At 54.7% G+C, this 22,715-nt stretch overlaps 1 protein-coding gene across 7 annotated transcripts in view; it reads left to right on the forward strand.

The window, feature by feature from the left end:
- Positions 1–22,715, forward strand: part of tacc2 (transforming, acidic coiled-coil containing protein 2) — a 59,358-nt gene that overhangs the window by 19,834 nt on the left and 16,809 nt on the right. For all 7 annotated transcript variants that reach the window (XM_066693701.1, XM_066693700.1, XM_066693702.1 and 4 more), the window contains 4 exons: positions 4,529–7,159; positions 16,915–17,033; positions 19,076–20,585; positions 22,565–22,625. In XM_066693701.1, coding sequence (XP_066549798.1) covers positions 4,529–7,159; positions 16,915–17,033; positions 19,076–20,585; positions 22,565–22,625 — 4,321 coding nt within the window. The remainder of the gene's footprint in view (positions 1–4,528; positions 7,160–16,914; positions 17,034–19,075; positions 20,586–22,564; positions 22,626–22,715) is intronic.

Below are 22,715 nucleotides of genomic sequence, written 5' to 3' on the forward strand. Positions count from 1 at the left end.
TGTCTGTGTGTGTGTCTATGATGGGGGAGCTGCCCTCTCTGAGTGCTGCAGAAGTCATTGCCCTATGAATCTGCTCTACCTGCCCCCCCGTCAGCGGGGATCAGAGCTCACCGAGGCACCGCCTGCTCCCCCTCCAACCCCAGCCTTCCTCTCCTTGTTTTCTCTCTCTCTTTATCTCTCTCTTCTCTTCATCTTCTCATGTGTGCTCTCCCCACCCCTCCTTCTCCCTCTCCCTCTCCCTCTCTCTCTATAACTTTCCCTTCCTCTCTCTCACTCTCCAAGTCTCCCTCTCTCTCTCCCACTCCCTCTCTCTCTCTCACTCTGTCTGCGGAGGCCCCTGGAGCCAGAGCAGATGCCTTTGGAGCACTTGCTTCCTGTCAGTCACCGCTCTGCCCTATTGCTCTGGCGCAGCAGCGGGGAGGAGCCGAGAGAGAGAGAGAGAGAGACGGCCCCGTTCCCTGCCTGCCCTGAGTCTGCTGCTCCGGCCCAGCCTGCCTCGTCCCGGGGCCTGTGAGAGCAGACCCTCGCTGCTGCCCGTCCTGCCCTGGACGCTGCTCTCTTGGCTCACTCCTGCCTTTCAGAGGGTCCTTTTCCCAGGATTTATGACGGAGCAGGCAGGAGGGCTGTGGTGAGAAGGACCCACAACTTGTTGCTCTGTGCCTGCCTGTCTCAGTGTGTCTGCTCTAGCGCTGGCATTTAAAGTGGATTGGCGGTGGATTGCTGGCAGCGCAGTGGATCAGCTGTAGGACGTGGTGCATTAGAGGACTGAGCCGCAGGGTAAGTGAGAGGGAAGCTCTCTGTGACTGGGTGCCGTCTGACCCTCCTGCTCGGCTGTGGTTCATCTTTGTTTCAGTTTGTTTTTGTAAACCAGAGTTTATGACCCAGAGCAACAAGTGTCTCTGCGGTGGCAGTGGTCCCCTCCTCGTCCGACACCTGGAGGTCAACGTTTTACAGCGAGGCAGGGACACCGGGGTAAGAGAGCCAGCTGCATGCGGAGCGCTGGTGGCCCGAGGGAGAGGACCGCAGGGAAGAGCAGCTACCTGTCCGGCCGTGTGTCTGGCAGGGTTCCGGGGGGACTGGCCGGGGTGATCGGCCAGCTCTGACACCTCCCTGTGAGGCCAACAGCGCAGATGGACACTGAGGGAGCTCAGCACCGTGCCAGCCTGGGAAACCTATATTATCATCATTAGTGTTAGTAGTAGTTATAGTAGTAGTAGCAGTTGTAGTGGTAGTGTTTTCTTTTGATGTTGTTTTATGGTTTGGAAGGCGAACACAGAATTTGTATTGTAAAAAACTAAACAGAAACACAACCCCTTTTTCACACATGCAGGCAGTTAAGGTACATTTTCTCTTATCAAACTTTCACAGCTGCTGCCAAATAAAGTGTAAGTGGATTTGCACAGAGCTGGGCCGCTCTCCCTGTGTGTGGATGGAGTGGCAGTGTGCCAGGCTAGCAGGGCCCAGTCCGGGTCCGTCCTGCATGCAGATAAATCCATCAACCCGGTTTAACACTGGAGCCCCATCCCAGCGTCGGACCCGCGCTGATTACTCTCTAGATAATTGCCTTATTGGAAATCTATGATCACGCCCTCCCGCTCAGAGCCCCGGGGGTGTGTCCGTTGTGCACAGTTCACGTGTGTGCTGGTAGCTGACAGCATCGGTGCTTTGTGCAGCTCTTCTCCGTGTTGGGGGGAGCTCATTTGTGCCCTTGTGAAAGGATCCGAACAGCCTGGTCAGCCCTGTGTTGTTCTGACTGTTTTGCTGTAATGATGTAGATGGCAGGTCAGTTAGCACAGTGCGATGTGTGGGATGGGGGTAAAAGGGATTAATAACTGCCCCGGCCTGGCAGGGGGTGAGACGGGGCACAGGCTATTGCTGCCATAACTGAATGTCACGTATCTCTGTAAACAATAACACTCCTCAGGCTGCAGTGCTGCTGTGAGTCACTGGGTCTGTCTGAACGCCCCTCTGCCTGCCCTGTACCTGCTGTACTTCAATATGAGCACACAGCGTCATCCAATAGTGTGCTGTTCTCCAGTATGGATAGTTTTTAGTCTTTAATAATAATAATAATAGATCTTGCAAATGTCTGAAACGATCCCACGCCAGCCTGTGAGAAAGACCAGGGAGGCGCAGAGGTTTCTCAGGAGAAGCCGGGCTCATGTCCAAGGGTTACGTCACCTCTCCCTCCCCCTCCTCCTCTCCCACGTGACTGCAGCTGTGGGAGAACATCTGGCTCATCCGCACACATCTCTCCTGGAGGTGGTGCTGGGTAAACACAGCTGCAGGCTCAGGGCCCGGCCAGGCCGGGACAGACCTGACTCAGCTCACCGGTGTAGTGGTGTCACTGTGCACCCCTGCTCAGTGTTGACGGTGCTGTTTGATTAAATCTGCGCCGACCACTCACGGCCCTCAAGCCCGGGACTGGGAACTGTGATTGTCACTGGGCCAGCAGCCTGAAGGAGGAGAGAGGAGGATTGTCCTGCTTAAAATCAAGCTTTTAAGTCATTTGTTTAGTCTGTCAATCACCTATCACAGCTGTGTTATTATTTACTCAAGCATTCATTCATTCTCGTTTCCATGTATGTTTCTCTGATGAATGGTGGCTCACTCATGAGCACAGCAGAGCGTGTTAGACACACACACACACACACACACACACACACACACACACACACACACATACGGACATGCACCCACGCAGACACACACACACACACACATCTATTTGGTATGTTGTTACACAATGTGTAGAAAAGTGTATTTTTAGCCGCGAGGTGCAGCAGCCGGCCTCCGGCAGCTGCCCTGCAGATCACGGCGCTCTGCTAATAAACCGCAGCTGTGTGCGCTGAGCCATAGTTGCCATAGTTGCAGACTGAAAGTACAGCGCTGCCATGTGATTCGGAGCGGCTGTTCCCAGAGCAGAGCTGGACGCGCTGCCACCCTGCCCTGTGTGACCCACAGTCCCTCTGTGGGGACAATGCAGGAGCACACCGGTCTAGACCCATTACCCCTGTGCTTCCTGGTGTTGGAGCTGGGCTGCACTTGTTTTACTGTCCATTCAAGCCCTTCACTGCTGTATGAATCGCCCAGGGACTGTAGAAAGAGCCACAGGTGTCTCGAGGAAATTCTCCTGTCATATGGAGGACACTGATGGCCGCTGTTTCCACAGGCAACTCTTGGTTTACTCATATTATATAGCCTGTAGTAGAGCGGGTGTGATGTTCTGGCAGCCCCGCTGAGTGACTCAGCCTCCCTGCCTCTGGTCTTGTTGTGTCTCTGCCGTGTTCAGAGCCCGTCATGTTGCTTGTCAGGTTTAATGTGTAAACACAGCAGTGCTGGGGTGGCAGCCCAACACCTCGATGCACAGACCTTCGTATTGTCTAGTTTAACAGCGTTAAATGTTTCTCTATTGCAGCATTGCTTCACACATCAGCCTTCAGCATTTGGTTGCTTTGTACAAAAACATCTACAACATGACAGATGTGTAGTTGTTATTGTTAACATTTGAATGTGTTTGTATCAAGAAAACAAACAGCAAGAACAATACATTGTCACTGCCGTCTAATTCCTAAAACGGCTTGCTGAGATTATTGGACCATCTCCATGGTAACCACTCTCATTCTGTGGATGTTTCCCGTGAACAGAAGCACGGATGTGTGTGTGTGGATGTTATCTGTGAACAGAAGCACGGATTTGTGTGTGTGGATATTATCTGAACAGAAGCACGGATGCGTGTGTGTGGATGTTATCTGTGAACAGAAGCACGGATTTGTGTGTGTGGATATTATCTGAACAGAAGCACGGATGCGTGTGTGTGGATGTTATCTGTGAACAGAAGCACGGATTTGTGTGTGTGGATATTATCTGAACAGAAGCACGGATGCGTGTGTGTGGATGTTATCTGAACAGAATCACGGATGTGTATGTGTGGATGTTATCTGTGAACAGAAGCACGGATGTGTGTGTGTGGATGTTATCTGTGAACAGAAGCACGGATGTGTGTGTGTGGATGTTATCTGTGAACAGAAGCACGGATGCGTGTGTGTGGATGTTATCTGAACAGAAGCACGGATGTGTGTGTGTTGATGTTATCTGAACAGAAGCACGGATGTGTGTGTATGTATGTTATCTGAACAGAAGCACGGATGTGTGTGTGTTGATGTTATCTGAACAGAAGCACGGATGTGTGTGTATGTATGTTATCTGAACAGAAGCACGGATGTGTGTGTATGTATGTTATCTGAACAGAAGCACGGATGTGTGTGTGTGGATGTTATCTGAACAGAAGCACGGATGCGTGTGTGTGGATGTTATCTGAACAGAAGCACGGATGTGTGTGTATGTATGTTATCTGAACAGAAGCACGGATGTGTGTGTGTGGATGTTATCTGAAAAGAAGCACGGATGTGTGTGTGTGGATGTTATCTGTGAACAGAAGCACGGATGTGTGTGTGTGGATGGTTTGTCAAGGGACTCTGGGCTCAGCGGCTCCTGTGTGAAACTCATGTCGTTTCCTGGTCCACAGGTGCTTGGGGAGCTCAGACAGCGAGAAGAGAGACCCTCCCCCCGTCCCCCGAGTCCCAGAGGAGCCCCCGACCATCCCCGCACCCCCCCCACCTGCTGACCTAGTGGAGACTCCCTCCCTCCCTGACGAGACCCCCGCCCTCCCTGCTGCCAGAGTTGACAACTGCAAGGACGACTCACCCTCCCCTGTCCTGACCCCCCATCCTCCTCCTCCAGATGAACAGTGTGTAGAGCTACCTCCATATCCAGAACTCACCCCCAGTGTCTCTGCATTACACACACAGCCCGGCTCCCAGTTACCCCTCTGCTTACCCATCTGGACCCTAGAGACCAGCACAGAAGCCCTGCCCCTCTGTCTGTCACCCCCTCTTCCTCCTCTTGCCCCTGATCTTACGGAAGCTGCCCCTGGCCTGTCTCTATTGGCACAGGAGTCTAGCCCACAACTGCCCCTCTCTGCTCCTCTGATTGCAGAGTCTGGCACAAAACTACCCCTCTGCCCCACTGTTCTGAGCCCAGAGTCCATCAACACCCTCACCTCCCTGCCCCAAGATCTGCCCCCCTGTCTGCTTGAAGATTCCCAGGAGACCAGCCTAGAAGTACCCTCCTGCCCCCCTGCTCTGAGTCCTCAGCTTAGACTGCCCCCTGGTGTCCCTCTTCTGAAAGAGGCATCCAGTAAAGAGGTACCCCCCGTGTCCGTGGAAACACAGGAGCCTAGCGCACAACCTGCCCTCATTCTCTCTGGACTTCACTCAGAGCCCGCAGAGCAATTACCCCCCAGCACAGAGCTGTCCACCTGCCCCCCAGTTTTGCCCCCAGAGCCCAGTTCAGCTGTACCGCACCTATCTCCTTCTGCACCTGAACACCCTAAAGATCTGCCCCCAAGTCTGCTGTTAGGAGCACCAGAGCCCAGCCAAGAAAAATACCTTTCTGCCCCTTTCCTGACTGTAGAACCATCAGAAACCCATTCTGCCCCTGTTCTGACTCTAGAACCAGCAGAAGCCCTTTCTGCCCCTGTCCTAACTCTAGAAACAGCAGAAACCTTTTCTGCCCCTGTCCTGACTCTAGAACCAGCAGAAACCCTTTCTGCTCCTGTCCAGACTCTAAAACCAGCAGAAGCCCTTTCTGCCCAAGTACCTACTCTAGAACCAGCAGAAGCCCTTTCTGCCCCTTTCCTGACTGTAGAACCATCAGAAACCCATTCTGCCCCTGTTCTGACTCTAGAACCAGCAGAAGCCCTTTCTGCCCCTGTCCTAACTCTAGAAACAGCAGAAGCCTTTTCTGCCCCAGTACCTACTCTAGAACCAGCAGAAGCCCTTTCTGCCCCTTTCCTGACTGTAGAACCATCAGAAATCCATTCTGTTCCTGTCCAGACTCTAAAACCAGCAGAAGCCCTTTCTGCCCCTGTATTGACTCTAAAACCAGCAGAAACCCTTTCTGCTCCTGTCCAGACTCTAGAACCAGCAGAAGCCCTTTCTGCCCCTGTCCTAACTCTAGAAACAGCAGAAACCCTTTCTGTCCCTGTCCTGACCCTAGAACCAGCAGAAGTCCTTTCTGCCCCTGTCCTGACTCTAGAACCAGCAGAAACCCTTTCTGTTCCTGTCCAGACTCTAAAACCAGCAGAAGCCCTTTCTGCCCCTGTATTGACTCTAGAACCAGCAGAAGCCCTTTCTGCTCCTGTCCAGACTCTAGAACCAGCAGAAGCCCTTTCTGCTCCTGTCCAGACTCTAGAACCAGCAGAAGCCCTTTCTGCCCCTGTACCTACTCTAGAACCAGCAGAAGCCCTTTCTGCCTCTGTACCGCCTCTAGAAACAGAACCAGCGGTTCCCCTCCTCTCTCGGCCCGAGTCTGAAACCCCTGCAGACGCCCACCCCAGCGTACAGGAACAGCCCCCCAGCCCACAACTGCCCCACCTCACTGCCCCTGAACGAGCCCCCCGTCTCCCTGTCCTGAACACAGACTTCTGCCCCTCTCTGTGTGTGTTGCCTCGGGACCCCAGTGCGGAGGAGCTGCCTCGAGATCTGTTGAGAGAGAACACAGAGCCCGTCAAGGAACCCATCCCAGCACCCCCCACTGGATCTGCAGAGCACCCTGCCTGTCTGTCTGTACTGACCCTAGAACCCATTCTAGAACCACTCCCCTGTAGGTCTGTTCTGACCCAAGAACCCACTCCAGAACCACTCCCCTCTCTGTTTATACAGACTCCAGAGCCCACCACTCCAGAACCACTACTGACCCCAGAACCCACTCTAGAACCACTCCCCTGTCTGTCTCTACTTAACCCAGAACCCACTCTAGAACCACCCCCCTGTCAGTCTGTACCAACTCCAGAGCCCACCACTCCAGAACCACTCCCCTGTCTGTCTGTTCTGACGCCAGAATCCACTCCAGAACCACCCACGTGTCTGTCTGTACTTAACCCAGAACCAACCACTCCAGAACCACTCCCCTGTCTGTCTGTACTGACCCAAGAGTCAAGCTCCAAGCCACGCCCTGTATCTCCTCCTGCCCCACAACACCCTGCAGAACATTCCTCGTTACTCTCCTGTGTGTCTGGACCGCCCCCGGAGCCCAACCCTGGACTGACCTCCTGGCCCCCCGAGAGCTGTGCGGACCCCCCTTCAGCCTTCATAAGGTAACCCCCCCACTCTCTCCCATCCCTCTCTTCTCTCCTTCCTTTCCACAACGTCCTTCCTCTGAGTGTGGCCCTCTGTGTGTGACTCGACTCTGCTCTTATTCCGTGTTACTGTGTGTCTGAAACGGTTGCCCGGGACCCCCGCGGTCACTGTCCCCCTCTGGGAGGGGGGTCCAGAGCAGTGAGGCAATGCAGTCAGAGAAGACAATGCTCTTGACACCTACAATACAGAAGTGTTTATAATCGGTCTTCACCTGCGTTACACAACACAAGTGTTCGTGTTGCTTCAGTGCTGTGGACGATCAGATCCATTGTTGGGGAGCCATTGTTAGGATTTATTATGGGGGGTGTGATGCTAGGGTTAGAGTTAGGGTTTCACATTAAGGGTTGCATGTCTACTGGGAAAACACTTTAGGGTTGAGTTTCAGATGGGGAGGATTTTTCTAAAAAAAATGTTGCTTTGGGTTCTCTTGCTCTGACCGATATGATAGTGTGGGGCCTCTCCGGTATTTCACCATCAGACAAGCATGCATTTCACTCATGGATCTCCACCACAGGCACTGCACACACCAGGAAGTGTGCCTCTGGAATACAGGTGCGCCCCCAGCGGGACACCCAGCTGTCAGCTCTGGAGATGCAGGTCAGCTGGGCTTCACGGGGAATTGACAGAGAAAGTCAATGTCTCATTGTGTGAAGAGACTGAAGCATCACTGCCAGTAATGGTATGTGATTTAAAGTGTGTTGAAGCCAGTGAGGCCCTCAGCGCCCCCTGCTGGACCCTGCAATTATGGGAAATGGATAGTTTCCACAGAGGGAGATGCGCTCTCTCTCTCTATCTCTCTCTCTCTCTCTCTTTGCCCAGCCCAGGCCTCATGATTAGGGAGGGGAGGAGGGGCAGCATTGTCTCACTGTCACAGCCTCGGAGCCGACGGACACACAGGCGCTCTTCTCAGTGTGTCAGTGAGGTGCTGTGGTTCGCCTCCTGTCCGCGGGGCCGAGGCAGATGGCAGAGGAGCGTCCTCAGTGTGTGTGCTGGCAGGGCCGGGGTGGCGCCGTCAGTCCGCACCTGCGCTCGCTGGAGCTGGGCCTAGTGCCGGCAGGGCCACGGCAGGGCTGAGCCGGACCTCCCGTGGCCTCCTGCTGTCCATGACCTACAGAGAGCAGGCTGGTCAGTGTGCGGAGCTCCCCGCCTGCCCCGCACACACACAGGCAGAGCCGGGAAAGCAATCCTCTTTCAGAAACCCCGGAGACGGGGTCGTGCACCAGAGTGGCTGATCGAGCGATTACCAGCGCCGCCCGTGGCCAGTTCTGCTGCACTCTTGTTTACTGGATTGGGGGGGCTTTGGATCCACCCCTCCACTCCTTATCCCCCAAAGGTCACCAGTGGCATCCGTCCCAGGTGATTTTCCACACGAGCTTGTAACGGCTCTTGGTTTCTATGGCGATGTTGTGTTTAATTAATTTGTTTCTTTGTTTGTTTTGCAATCAAATGCCGAGCATCATGTTCCCCTGTGTGTAAAGTGTCTGGCAATTCTGCCTGCCGGATCAAGGGTCCGCCTGTCACTCGCAGCCACGATGAGGCCAGAACCATGGGCTGTGTGTGAGTCAGGACTGTGGACAGTGAGGCAGGACGGAGGAGTGTGTAGGAGGGCAGTGCTTCCCAGCCTGGAGAAGGTCGACTGTACCCTGCAGAGCTGTGTGCTGGAGACTCAGAGGGGCTCATTACTGTGTGGCCCTGGGCCCCGTCTCCTGCCCTTGGGTCCGCTCCTGTCTGTCCGTCCGCCCGTCGGTGTGTCTGTCTGGTGCTCTGACCCGGCAGCAGAGCCCCTCCGCACGGAGCCGAGCGCCTCTCTGTCTGCACAGCCGGAGGCCGAGCAGGCCTGGGTTTCCATGGCAACGCTGATTGCGCGGAGGCGGCGAGACGAGGCTGTGAGAGCCAGACGGGCTGCGCCGCGGTGCTGCCGGTCCTGAGAGCTGCTGCACACTCGGCAGTGCCCGCTCGAACCCCAGCCCTGCCCTTTCACACGCTGCCAGAGCATCAGAATGGGCTCCTGACATCCTCGGCATCTGAGAGAGACCGGGGTTGGGGGGTGCTGCGAACGGCCAGAGCAGCCAGCGCTGTGCTCCTTTGTCTTACCTGGAAGGGTCTGAACAATGGATTCATATCCCTTGTGCTGCAGCACGGGACTGTGTGTGGAGAGGGAGCGTGGAGCAGACGGACAATACAGGACATGTTCAGACATGAGGAGAGAGAGAGAATCTTTGAGAGAGAGAGTTTACACTTCACACCTGCAGCGCAATTTTCATTCTTTTGTTTTCGTTCCTAATACACTCAGTCAGTTGAGCAGTGCCCATCGCAGTGAGAGATGAGCTCTGACAGCGCGGTGCCGGTTGTTTACCTCTCTCTCTGAGCTCTGCTGCAGTGCGGCCCGTCTCTGCTGGAACGAGAGCCGTGTCGGGGCTGCGCTGCTCAGCAGAAACAGACAGGCAGGCAGCCCTGCATGGGGTCTCCTATTGTCTCCCCCACCCCTCACTCAGCCGGGCAGCAGCCCAGTCTGCCTCGCACTCACGGTCTTCAGGGAGCAGAGAGACACAGCGCTGAGTGGGGAGGTGCTTTGTGCATCATCCTCCCTCTCTCTCTCTCTCTCTCTCTCTCTCTCTGATTCTCCCTCCCTCCCTCCTTCCCTGCATCCCTCAGCCTCAGTCCTACACTAAGTAGCAGCCGATGCTGGAGGCCTTGCCTGTCTCTCTGCCTGCCCGTGTGGTGTTTATTTTTTTTTCTCCTCGTTGTTGTCGTTTTCCTCGGTGTGGAATCACAGCCGTTTCCTCCTCAGAGGGGCTCTGTGCCTCTGCCATGTAGACGCTGAAGAAGGAAATGCTTTTGGCAGCGGTTCAGAGGAGGGAGAGGGGCTGCTACCGCTAATGCTGCCGCCGCTGCCGCCGCTGATGCAAGCAGCTGTTTCCATCTGCAGTGCAGTGAGGCGGCGCCTGGACCGCCAGCTTCAGGGCTTCACCGCGCACCGAGCCCACAGGAGGGGGAGGCCGGCCCTGGCAGGCATTGGAGGGCAGTAGATGAGGATGGGAGGGTCGCAGTCTCTGCAGCAAGGACAGGCCAGCAGCCTGACGCAGGAGCCCACAGAAACCATGTGAGTCTGAGCCTGCCTGGCTGTAGGACAGGGCCTGCTGCACGCCTGGGAAGGGCAGGATTGTGATGGTGGCGCCGAGCCGGACGCTGCGACTCGAGGCTGCAGAGGAGCTGCATGCAGGAGGGCTGGCTCTTGAGTTGTTTTGCTCGGCACTCGGCACCTGCTCGTCCCTGCGCTGTATTGTCATGTCAGCGTTTGTCACTTCAGACATTGCACAGTGCAGAGGGGGTGCTTTTGTCAGACGTGGCTGTGGTTGAAACGGATCCCCCTCTCTCTCCCTGCAGGGCCATGCAGGTGGGGGGAGCAGCGAGAGGCAGCACAGGGGTCTGTCTGTTGAGGATGCACTGGAGGCTCACGAGGCTGGTTTCTGTGGCGCTCGGCCGTGGTGCGAGAGGCAGGGAGAGCATGTGAGAGCAGGCAGGGGTCGGAGGGGCTCTTTATCTGACAGGTTTATGAGATCAGTGCAGGCATCGGAGCTCTTGTTCTGCAGAGACACCGGATCCTAACGCATGCCCTGCGATCTGCGCTGGTGTAACTGCCAGCAGTCACGTCTGAGCTTCCTTTGAAAGGATTCAGAAATTAGATTTACAATCTGGGTCATGTGCCGTTTTGCACTGTTTACATGCACAGAGATCGGGACCTAGATCGGTTTGATTTTTGCTGTTTTTGCTGTCTGGTTACTCGGATTTGATTTTTGTTCAATTCCTTCATTTCTCGTGCATGCCGTCGTCAGTGTTGTCGAGTGCCATCAGACCTGATAAAGACTCCAGCACACAGTCACAGTCAAAGACATGGAGGTGCGTCGTTATTTCCCAGCCCTGTTGGTACCAGTGCAATCCAGTCTCATTTACATTATTCTTATGAGAGGACTGGGGGGGGGGCTTAATTCAATTGCCAGGACACTGCTGCACTTTATCGACAGAGCAGCCAGATAATTACATTAAAAGGTGATCCTATTGATAGTGCCCTCATTCGTGATGGACGCTAAGATGTCGAGGCAGATTTCAGGAATGTAGAAATGCAGCTTCATGCCGTCATTAATGTATGTATAGGTTATATATATTAATGAACACATGAATAAATAAAACCAGTGCTGTTTCTCTGCTCTTGCTCTCTGTGTTTGTGATTAGCCCTGTCCTGGACGCTCTTTGTTTAAAACGTTGAGAGGGGGAATGCAGTGTGATGTTGGTCCAAACGCGTCTTTGCTCTCCCTGTAGATTCGGGGTCTGAGACATGTGACTGGTCTCTGGATACACGTCTGCATTTACTATGTTTCTGCCATGAATGGAGATAGTGAGAGTCATTGTTTTGTGTTTTTCATCTTGTCGTAAACAGTCTGTTGGCACTGCCTCTCACGGCACAGTGCCGGTGTTGAGATGGCCTGCCTGGCACTGGCACTGGGTGACTGGACACACAGAGAGGATTTCAGGCAGTGCACCGTGCCATGCACATGTATGTGCAGTAGCCTGTCTTCCAGTCTGTAGCTCGTCGTCACGGATGTAAATAGTGATTACGTAACCTCTGCAGCTCGTGTGATGGTGGTGTGCTGTCGTTAACATAATGAATTCAAACAGCAGCACACACGCCTCTCTCTCTCTCTCTCTCTCTCTCTCTCTCTCTCTCTCTCTCTCTCTCTCTCTCTCTCCATCTCCCTCTGTCTCTGTCTCTCCCCCTCTCTCTGAGTGTTTCACTGAAGTCAGTTGGGCACAATAAATGGCAGTTTTACATCACCAGTGTACTGTGCTGGACAAACACTGAACACACACACACACATGTAGTGCATAAACATACACTGAAAACACACACACACAGGAAGACTAAAGGCATTGCTTTGATGATGTGCAATCTGATCCAAATTCTCTAGCTCCAAATAATATAATATGTCATAAAAAATAATACAATTATACATTTTCTATAAAAAAAAATCCATCATGACATTTTTGTGCCAGATTTGCATTTTTGCATTCGACGTTCAGAAAGACACAAAAACAACATCTGTTCTGGAGCGGAAACCCGTGGACCCAGCACTCAGCCGCTCTCCAGACGGGTTTGAACTCTGCGCGGCGTCTGAAAGAGTCGGTGTGCCTGAATGACTGAGTGCCTCTCGTGTTCACAGCTGCAGTCGCGCCGTGTTTCTGTGGGGGTTTGAGTCCTGCACAGCGCTGTTCCCGGGCAGCACAGTGTAATGGGGCTGCTTTGTCACTCACCAGTGCTGGAGTGGCTGTGGAGAGGAGTGTGTTGTGTGAGGAGCCCAGGTGCACCAGTGCAGGGCCCCGTCCACGCCAGTCAGGGCCGTCCCCCAGTGACAGAGCTCTCTTTACTGAAGTGTCCGGCCCGGCTGCTCTGAGTGTCATTCGCAGCTCGGACATGTCTAACCACGCGTGTCCGAGTCCTGCTGTGCCCCGGCTCTGTCCAGGGCCCCGCGCTCCCCCGTATGGGACAGATGTGAATCCAGATGCTGCCCAGCTGTTCTGCTGAAGCAGCACTAATCAGTAATGAGATGTAAAGCTCTTGTGTGTCCGTTTCAGAGGTGACTTTCCCTTCTGATGACTGATGGCAAATATCCTGTTACAGCAGGAGAGCCTGTGGACCCTCCCCCCCCCCACGTAGTGTAGTGTAGTGTAGTGCTGTGTGTGGTGGCTGTGAGGGTCAGGCGCTCGCAGGTGTTTCAGTGCCAGTGGTTTATTTCTCACAGGCAGCCCTCCTTCACCCAGGCAGACAGCGGGGTGTGTAGAGGAGTGTGTAGAGGGTTGTCACACTGCAGTGTCAGGACATTTAAAAACTGCCAGCCTTATTTAACTGCGATTAATTATTAACTAACCAGACAATGAATGAGCTGAACAGTCCTGTGATTAGAGGGATGCTAAATTACCCCAACTAGCCACCACATTCACACACACACACACACACACACACTCACACACACACACACGCATACACACATTGCACACGCACAGACACTGCTCACAGACAGACACACACACACACTGTGCACACACACACACTGCTTACACACACACACACACACTGCTTACACACAGACACAGACACTGTTCACACACACACAAACACACACTATATGGCTCCGCCTGCTCTGCTCTCAGGAGAGCCCTAATAATACCTCCTCCGTTTCACCTTTAAATCTGATTGAAACGGTGCTGAAGCCCATCTTGTGTCTCTTTAATGGGGATGAATCATTTCATTCGCCTGCTAAAAACACACAGATGCTGCTATAAATGAACCTGTCAGGCGCTGAAAAGGCTCGTCTCTCTCCGCAGCGCAGCGTCTCGATGCAGATTAGAGTCAAGAAACCGCAGCGTCCACCAGCGAAACCATCTCAGCCGCTTTCTCTCTCCTCTTCTTTCTCACTCATAAAGCCCCCACAGGCACTTTTTTATTTATTTATGTTTTTATCGAGGCTCATTATGTGTGTGTATGTGTGTATATATATATATATATATATATATATATATTTATTGCTGGTATATACACACTCATAATGCTGGTAAATTGAGATGTGTTCTTAATCCTAAAATGTCTGCTGCCGCAGCGCAATTAGTTTGGTCATAAGCGTGGATTTGAAACCCTGCCGCTGCTGTTTGTCAGGACGCCTGTAAAGGATGTCTGTGATTAGCAGCAGAAGGGATTATATATCAGTGAGGGGGGGTGCAGAGCCACATCACTGATACAGAGCCTGTCAGCAGTGCCGCTGTGGGGGGGCCTCAGAGCCCTGCGCCATCACACACAGGCGGACCGCGGTCGTAAACCTGACTCCTGAGGTTCATAAAGACAGAGGATTGTTCTGTGTAATTGGCCACCCGTAGTCTAACCTGCAACCATGTGACCCAGTGCCTCCCAGGGTTGTTCTTATCGGACTGAGCCCCGTCCCCCCCAGCCCTGCTCACACGCTGCAGAGGCATATTGATCACCGCTGTGGGAGTCTGGGAACGTCCTTGTGATGCTGGCAGGCATATGAATACAGAGCTGGCTCTCAAAGCCCCCCCGTGAGGATAGCATAACGATTATGTATCGCTGCTATTTTGAAATCTGAGGCTAATTGGAAGGTCCTCATTATTTATTTAGAGCCGTGTTGCGTGTGAGCGTGTGCGTCCCGTGATGAACATGACGTCATGCAGGACCATGCTGGCAGCGCCTCTGATCACAGTGAACCCGGCAGCCTCCTAAATCCCGCCGCGCTGTAGAACTGTCCGCAGCGATTAGAGAGACCGACTGGCGCTGCGCATGTTGTTGATGTGCTTTTCTGTCAGATCCACCTTCTCTGTCCACCGCTTTGCTCGAGTCTGCATGTCCCTGCAGTCTGGTTCTAGCACACTGGGTCTGGGGATGTCGGGCTGGGCCGGTCCTGCTCGGGGTCTGGCTAACGGCAGACTCTCAGCTCTGTCTCTTCAGCTGAGGACAGCAGCACTGAGCACCTGAACCTAATCCTGCTCTTTCTGACCTTGAAACTGACGCACAACCTCTCCTCTGTCTCCACGACACAGGGCCCTAGGTGTGTGTGTGTGCGTGTGTCTCTCACAGACATCAGCACAGTCAGATCGACACTGATAGCGATCTTGCTGATGGCTTTGTGTTTCTCTTTCCATTGAGTCGGGCTTTATCTAGTGCCTCAGAAAATTGCAGCCTCTAGTACGACAGGCAGGACAAAGCCATCGATGCTATCGGTTCCTTGCGGCTGAGTCCTGCGCTGCTGCCACTCGGCGCTGAAGTGCCTCCCCTGGGACTCCCCAGTCAGGGCCGCCAGGGGTCGGGGTGCGCAGACAGCACAGCACGGTGGGACGGGGGTTCACTGTTGCAGGAGTGAAGCTGTATAAAATGTGTATGAATGCAGTGAGTGCGATCCCAGCCAGTCTGCTTCCACGGCAAACAAAAGCACTTCACGCATCTCCGCTGTGTCTTTGTTCTGAGTGTAACAATACCAGCATGCTGCACGACTCCTGTGGTCCTGATTGTCTTCTAAAAATACAAATAAATGTGTGAACAGTCTTTTTGGGGGCCGGCACAGATCTCCTGTCCTCGGTTCTGTGTGAAGGCAGCCTTTTCGTCATCGGCTTGTGCGTGTCTGTGAGCTCGGCGTGGTGCTGTGGAGTGTGCGCCGCTGCTCTGAGCTCAGCAGTGTGGGGGGCTGCGGGTAGCCGGGGGGTGTGTCTCTCTCTGCCGTGACACCGGAGCTGCGCCGCGGTCCTCATTAGGATTCTGTGCAGAGAGAGCAGCTCCGTCGGCGCACAGAGAGCAGGGTGCCTGGGCTCCAGCGACAACTGCCACAGGCCCCAGCGATGCAGAGCAGCTGACTGCAGGAGACCGTCGCTGAGAAGAGCGTGTCGGGGACAGCAGCAGGGCCGTGTGTGTGCGGCGCGGTGCAGCGGCCGTGTGCAGAGACAGACCGGGAAGGCAGGGCGATGGCAGTCCACAGCTGGCAGGCTCTCTCGCCCCTGCAGTGGGCGCGCTGGGGCTGGGCCACACTCAGCGGGAACCACAGCTGGGGCCTCCTGCCCAGAGTCACTGGGACCAGCAGGCAAGGCGCGGGCTGAGTGGGAGGGAGGGAGCTCTGTACTGTGCTGGTTGTGTGTCAGATGATGTGGAGAGTCTCTGCATCGACTCGCATCTGTGTCTGTGTCTAGATGTCCATGGATGTCCAGGGACGCGGTGGCTGTTTTTTAACGCAGTGAGTGTGTGTCCGGGCCGAGAGAGATTGATGGAGAGGGTGGTGTCGGAGGTGTGCGTGTGGAGCAAGAGAGTGGTGCCAAGGCCCAGGGGAGCGGCTGTGTGTCGCGGGTCAGGAAGCTGTGCTGGGGTACCAATCCTCACGCTCATAACAGTCGGGTTCTGCTGAGGAACTCATAGATCATTGTATTGAGAAATCGGCTGCTTTCTGTGCTTTCCTGTCCCCAAAGCTCTGCTACACGACTGCCATCTCCAGCACAGTGCAGGATCAGCATTTTCACTCTGCGCCATAAAACAGCATCTGGCACAGTGCAGGAATACGGAGAGCGCGGTGCCGCGTGACAGACGGTGAACGCCATCGCCCGGTGCTTCTTGCTGCTTCAGTGTACAAGTGAATACAGTGTGATTAATTTAACCCCTTCCTGCAGTAGTGTTGCTTATTTTCCGAAGGGATCTATCAAAGGTTTGCATCGGATAAGTCCTTCTCTGTCCTGCTCAGGGGAATTCTCACAGCCTGACCGGTGGCGACAGGGTGAAGGGGGTCAGAGGACACGAGGTTGTGGCCTAGTGGGGTCAGGGGTCAGCTGGCCTGCTGTCCGGGGAGCCTGCAGGGGGTCGATCGGAACAAAGAAATCACTCGATCACTGGCGCTCGGTGTGCTGGGAAGTTTTAGGGAGTAATGATGAGGGAGGATCGATGGGCTGATGTTCCTGTGTGTCTCATTACGCCTCACTCTTCATTATTACATGAATGAATGACAGACAGACAGTTGTGCATTCGATTGGGAGGCTCAGGTGAGACCTGCCTCCGCTTCACTGGGGGGGTCACTGTCTGTGAAGTGCTCTCTATCCAGTACGAGATCTTGCCTTTCTCTCTTCAGTTTCCAGGGCCGGATCCCTCACTCTCTCTGTCCCTTGTCTGTACCAGGAGCTCGGACTCTGAAGGAGCCTTTGAGACCCCTGAATCCACCACCCCAGTGAAGGCCGCCCCCCCGCCACTCGTCCCCGAGCCGGAGCCTCAGCCATCCCTCCCCTCCGAGGACACAGGTGAGCCTCTCAATCAGATACAGAGCGCTGGAGAGACTGCACAGGGAGAGGGCTCGAGTGTAACACTGAAGAGAGCTGTTGTTCGACGTTGGACTGCAGAAGTGTGTCTGTGCAGCAGTGTGTCTGTGTTTGTGCAGCAGTGTGTCTGTGTTTGTGTAGCAGTGTGTCTGTGTGTGCAGCAGTGTGTCTGTGTCTGTGTAGCAGTGTGTCTGTGTCTCTGTAGCAGTGTGTCTGTGTGTGCAGCAGTGTGTCTGTGTCTCTGTAGCAGTGTGTCTGTGTGTGCAGCAGTGTGTCTGTGTCTGTGCAGCAGTGTGTCTGTGTCTCTGTAGCAGTGTGTCTGTGTTTGTGCAGCAGTGTGTCTGTGTGTGCAGCAGTGTCTGTGTCTGTGCAGCAGTGTGTCTGTGTCTCTGTAGCAGTGTGTCTCTGTTTGTGCAGCAGTGTGTCTGTGTCTGTGCAGCAGTGTGTCTGTGTCTCTGTAGCAGTGTGTCTCTGTTTGTGCAGCAGTGTGTCTGTGTCTGTGCAGCAGTGTGTCTGTGTCTCTGTAGCAGTGTGTCTGTGTCTGTGCAGCAGTGTGTCTGTGTCTCTGTAGCAGTGTGTCTGTGTTTGTGCAGCAGTGTGTCTGTGTGTGCAGCAGTGTCTGTGTCTGTGCAGCAGTGTGTCTGTGTCTCTGTAGCAGTGTGTCTCTGTTTGTGCAGCAGTGTGTCTGTGTCTGTGCAGCAGTGTGTCTGTGTCTCTGTAGCAGTGTGTCTGTGTTTGTGCAGCAGTGTGTCTGTGTGTGCAGCAGTGTGTCTGTGTCTGTGTAGCAGTGTGTCTGTGTCTCTGTAGCAGTGTGTCTGTGCAGCAGTGTGTCTGTGTCTGTGCAGCAGTGTGTCTGTGTCTGTGCAGCAGTGTGTCTGTGTCTCTGTAGCAGTGTCTCTGTGTTTGTGCAGCAGTGTGTCTGTGTCTGTGCAGCAGTGTGTCTGTGTCTGTGTCTGTGCAGCAGTGTGTCTGTGTCTGTGCAGCAGTGTGTCTGTGTCTCTGTAGCAGTGTGTCTGTGTTTGTGCAGCAGTGTGTCTGTGTCTGTGTAGCAGTGTGTCTGTGTCTGTGTAGCAGTGTGTCTGTGACAGAGTGTTTAAGCCTGGATCGGCACAGTCTGGCAGAGCTGCGATCTGGCACCCCTGTGGGGCGTCCGAGGGGTGCTGCTGGTCTTGGAGAGAGGTCAGGACAGGTCAGCTGTTCTCCGGCGCAGGCTGCGCTCCCAGATTAAGTTCTCAGGTCTCCATTGTGAGCCAGAGACGTGTCGATTGAGCCTGTTAATAATGTACCAGCCCTGCCGTCTCCCAGGGCTGTGAGAGTCCTGCTGGGGGGACACAGGGTAGGACTCAACTGAGCTGTGGGTACTGTTTGTATCCCAGAACCCAGCATCTGTCCCGTCTGTGTCTCAATAGTACGTCCCGCAGCTGTGGACAGTCCCTTCTCTCTCCTCTTTGCCCTGGTTTAATTCTCCCGTGATTATTTCCTTGCTGATTGACTGACACTACAGCTTTAGCTAAAGTAGTATTCATGACTGACCTGGATCAGCCCTGTGTCTGCCTCAGCGGGTCATCTGTGCCATCCCATAGCTCCCAGAGAGACCCTGCAGAGACACATACACATGTAGTCCTCTGTCTGGGAATGCTTGCATTGTACTTTACTGCTGATATTCCATGAGGGAACGGCACTCAGAGTTAATAAGTAGTCAGAGAACAAAACAAGTGTGCTGTGCCTGACCACTCTGTGTCCATCCAGTCTCGCAGGGCAGGGTCGCCTGTGGCCAGGGACTGCTTCAGTCTTAGTGATGAAAAGAGCAGAAATGTAGTTTAAGCAAGTCTGAGACTGAAACTGAGAGGGTCTGGAAGTGCCTGCTGATCGGTGCCGTTGGGACGGGCGTCGGGGAGAATCAGTGAAACCCTCTGTTTAACCCCTTGTTTATTCTCCAGAGAGAGAGAGGTTGACCTGGAGCGGCCTGATTAGGTTGAGACCCTGTTCTGACGCGAGTGTGTTTGTTGTCCTGTGGTTTTCAGGCTTCTGCTCCGATTCTGCCTCGGCCCCTGATGTGTCTCTCAGCGAGCCGCTATCTGAGCCCCCACTCCGCCCCGTCTGCCGCTCCTTGTCCACCGTCTTTGACGAGGACAAGCCCATAGCCAGCAGCGGCGCCTACAACTTGGAGCTTCTCGAAGCCGTCGACTCGTTCCACGCCTCTGCTGACCACGGCACCCCGGAGCAGCCCGGGTCCGAGCGCCCCGCCCCCAGCCGCCGCCGCTCCACAGACTCAGTGCCCGCTGCCCGCTGCCCACTGACGCGCTCCCTCAGCCTGCAGGCCGGTGAGCTTGAAGGCTCGGGGAAGGAGGACGGTGCCGCGGCCTCAGAGAAGCAGCAGCTTCGCGCAGAGGCCTTCAGCATCGGCACCGAGAGCGCCCCCGGCACGCTGCGAAAGGCCAAGAAGGCCCGGCCCGCCTCCCTGAAGAAGAAGCTCTCCCTCAAGCAGAAGCCTGACAGCCCCCGTCCGGAGAGCCCCCCGCAGGACAGCGCCTCCCCAGACCCAGACTCTGAGGGCTCCGGCACCAAGAGGACCGCAGCCCAGCCCGAGAGCCCCGCCCAGAGCCAAGAGGAGGAGGCCACACTCCCCGCCAGCGCCAGCCCAGAGCCGGCGGTGAGGAGGAAGACCGGAGTGAAGAAGCCCAAGCCCCCCGCGTACTTGGAGCCTGAGGCGCCCACCTCCAAGGCAGCGGATAGGGGCGCCGCGGAGGAGACAGGTCCACCGGAGGAAGCCCCCCTGCCTGCCAGCCCCCCGCATGCAGACGAGGACTCGCCTATCCCCCCCAAGGCCTCCTACAACTGGGACCCTGACAACTTCGAGAGCATCAACCCATTCTGCACAGGCGGCAGCAAGGTGCCCAATTCGCCTGTCTGCAGCAGGAAGTCCGTGGCCTTCACCGCGGCCCCCGAGCCCCTAGAGCTGCCCTCGGAGCCTGCGCCCCCCCCCGACAGCACCCCCGCCGAGGAGCAGCCCCTGAACAAGCGCCAGTCCGTCAGGCTGGAGTTCGACTACTCAGAGGAGCGCGAGAGCGGAGAGCCCCCGCGGGAGGTCACGCCCCCGCCCAAGAAACTGGGCAAGAAGCCAGGTGCCAAGATGCCACTCAGGAAGCCAAAAATTGGGGTCCGAAAGCCCCCCCCAGCCGAGCAGCTGGACAACACCCCCTCCGCGCCGCCGCCGCCAGTGGACTGTGACGAGATCCCCATCCCCAAAGCCTCCTACAACTTCGACCCCAGCCAGTGGGACGACCCCAACTTCAACCCCTTCTCCTCCAGCAGCGCCATCCCCAACTCCCCCCGGCTGCCGCAGGTCAGCTACAGCTTCGACCCGGATGCCTTCGACGACTCCGTGGACCCCTTCAAGCCCTCCAACAAGATGGGCAACTCGCCGCCCAAGAACTCGGCCTCCTTTGAAGTCCCCGCCAATGACAACGAGACCAACGGCATCGAGGATGCCAACCAGAACAAGACGGGCAAGAAGAAGAAGCCCCTCAAGACGTAAGTAGAGCCGTGCGGGCCAAGTGAGACCAGACCGCATTTCTGTGTTTAGTTTCTGCCCACGTGTGCGTGAGCGTGTGTGTGAGCAAGCGTGTGTGTGTGTGAGTGTGCATGTTTGTGCCAAGTGTGTGTGCCAGTGCGTGTGTGTGTCAGCCAGTGTGTGCCAGTGTGTGTGCATGTGCGTGTGAGGAGAGGGTTGAATACTGCAGGGTGTTTCTCTCCAGAGGCTCCGGTCTGGGTTTTAGTCGCTCTGTTTAGAATTGCAGCCCCTGCTTTTGCATCCACAATTATCTCCTGAAGGATTTCCTCAATGTTTTAAACAATAACAAAAACATGTAAGACGTTCTCCTCTGTCCTCCGTGTCCGGGCTCTGTCCCAGTCCCTGTCCTCTGTTTGGTTTCTGTCTGTGTATCTGTCAGGACTCCTCTCTCTGTCAGTGTCTGCTGTCTGTCTGTCTGTCACCTCTCTGTGTGTTTCCGTGTATCGCAGGATGTTCGCAGGTGTGATGTCTCTGTGTTGTCTGTTGTAAGTACCTCGCCTCGTGTCTCTGATGATTATTGAGCTGAGGTCCAGGCTGGGCATGAATTCCTCTCGCTTGGCTGCTGTAGTTATTTAGCTGCAAGCTTCCCTTTCTAACCTCATTGCTATTAATGAAGAGCTTCTTCCAGCCCCTCCCTCCCAGAGCAATGCACAGCTAGCAGCGCAGGGATCAGTCTCTCGCCCTTCACTGCACTGCTGTGACGAAACATCTTCCAAATTAATCATCTTCTCAGTGGACGGGTGGAAAGGGCTGTGAATGCATGATGAGGGATAAACCGCAGAGGTTAAATCTGAGCCCTTAGGATGACTTTAATGAATACGGAGCTGTAATGGACAGAGCCGCGGCATGAGAGAGCATGCAGGGTTGGCGGCGAGAGGCGGGAGACACGTGCAGCTGGACGGACAGCACGCACACACGCACGCACGCACGGCTGATTTCCCCAGGCGGTCGCCGCAGAGCCACCTCCCTGTCCAACTTGACTTGTCTTTAAACTGCAGAGGAGGAGACGATGAGGTTAAAACTAGAACGTGGAGTGTCTGAAGATATCTTGTGTGACTGGATGTGTTTTATTGTTATGGTAGTCTGCAGGTTGATATCGAAGTCTGCAAGTTTTTAAGTAAACCAGTGTAATTATAGTAGGAGTGGAAAAAGCCCCCAAGACTAATTAAGCCATTTTTACATCATATCCCCTTGAATATGCAAATATGAGCCCAATAAGGAAAAGCCAAAGTGTGGGGCCGGTCACCAAAGAGTGCCATTCGGAAATGCCCGGTTCCCCTCCGTTCGCCGCCCACAGCGGCTCCTGCTCAGGCACGATTGGGTTTAATAAATGTACTGATTAAACTGACACCTCCTCTCACAGTGTAACGCACTCAGGAGACACACTGTAAACCCATTTGATGCTGATGTATAATTAGCCTCTTTCCCTGGGGTCTGTAATCTCCTCTCATACCTACTTTAATAACAGCTCCTGAAATCGTCAGATGGTTTCACGAGGAAATGGCTTGTTATTAACCCCTTTATACTCACACATAATCCCCCCAGCCAGAGCCATCTGTGCGGAGACAGATTACCACTCGGCCCTGAAGATTTTCCCAGCTGCCTCTCTGCATTTTTGTATCCCCTAAATTAAAATCTGTCCGTGGAGCCTGCTCCTGCTTCCTGCCACTGTCTCCCTTGTTCCTGTCTCTTTCCCTCCTTGTGTCTGCTGTTAAATATGTTTTTTAATAAAGCAAAAAAGCAGTGAAGACCCAGTCCTTCCCTGCCTCACTCGTGGCCCCTGTAGCTGCCGCAGCTGTCACTGTTCTCAGTTACTCGGGGCCCCAGCGCTGTCTGGTTCAGTGTCTCGTGGGCCCCAGTGCCCTCTCTGTATGCAGGCAGTGATGGGGGGCCGGTGCAGGGCCCCAGAGCTCACCCTGTGTCTCCTGTGTCTCTGCAGTAACACATTCAGAGTGAAGAAGTCCCCAAAGCGGAGTCCGCTGTCCGAGCCCTCGTCACAGGTGAGTGTGAGCTCCTGTCCCTCTGTCCTCGGTCCGAAGTCTCAGAAATGAACTTAGACCCACTGTGGTTGGGCTGAACCTAGTGTGGGT

This window comes from Amia ocellicauda, chromosome 20, assembly GCF_036373705.1.
Source record: "Amia ocellicauda isolate fAmiCal2 chromosome 20, fAmiCal2.hap1, whole genome shotgun sequence".
In the NCBI taxonomy this organism is placed as follows: Eukaryota; Metazoa; Chordata; class Actinopteri; order Amiiformes; family Amiidae; genus Amia; species Amia ocellicauda.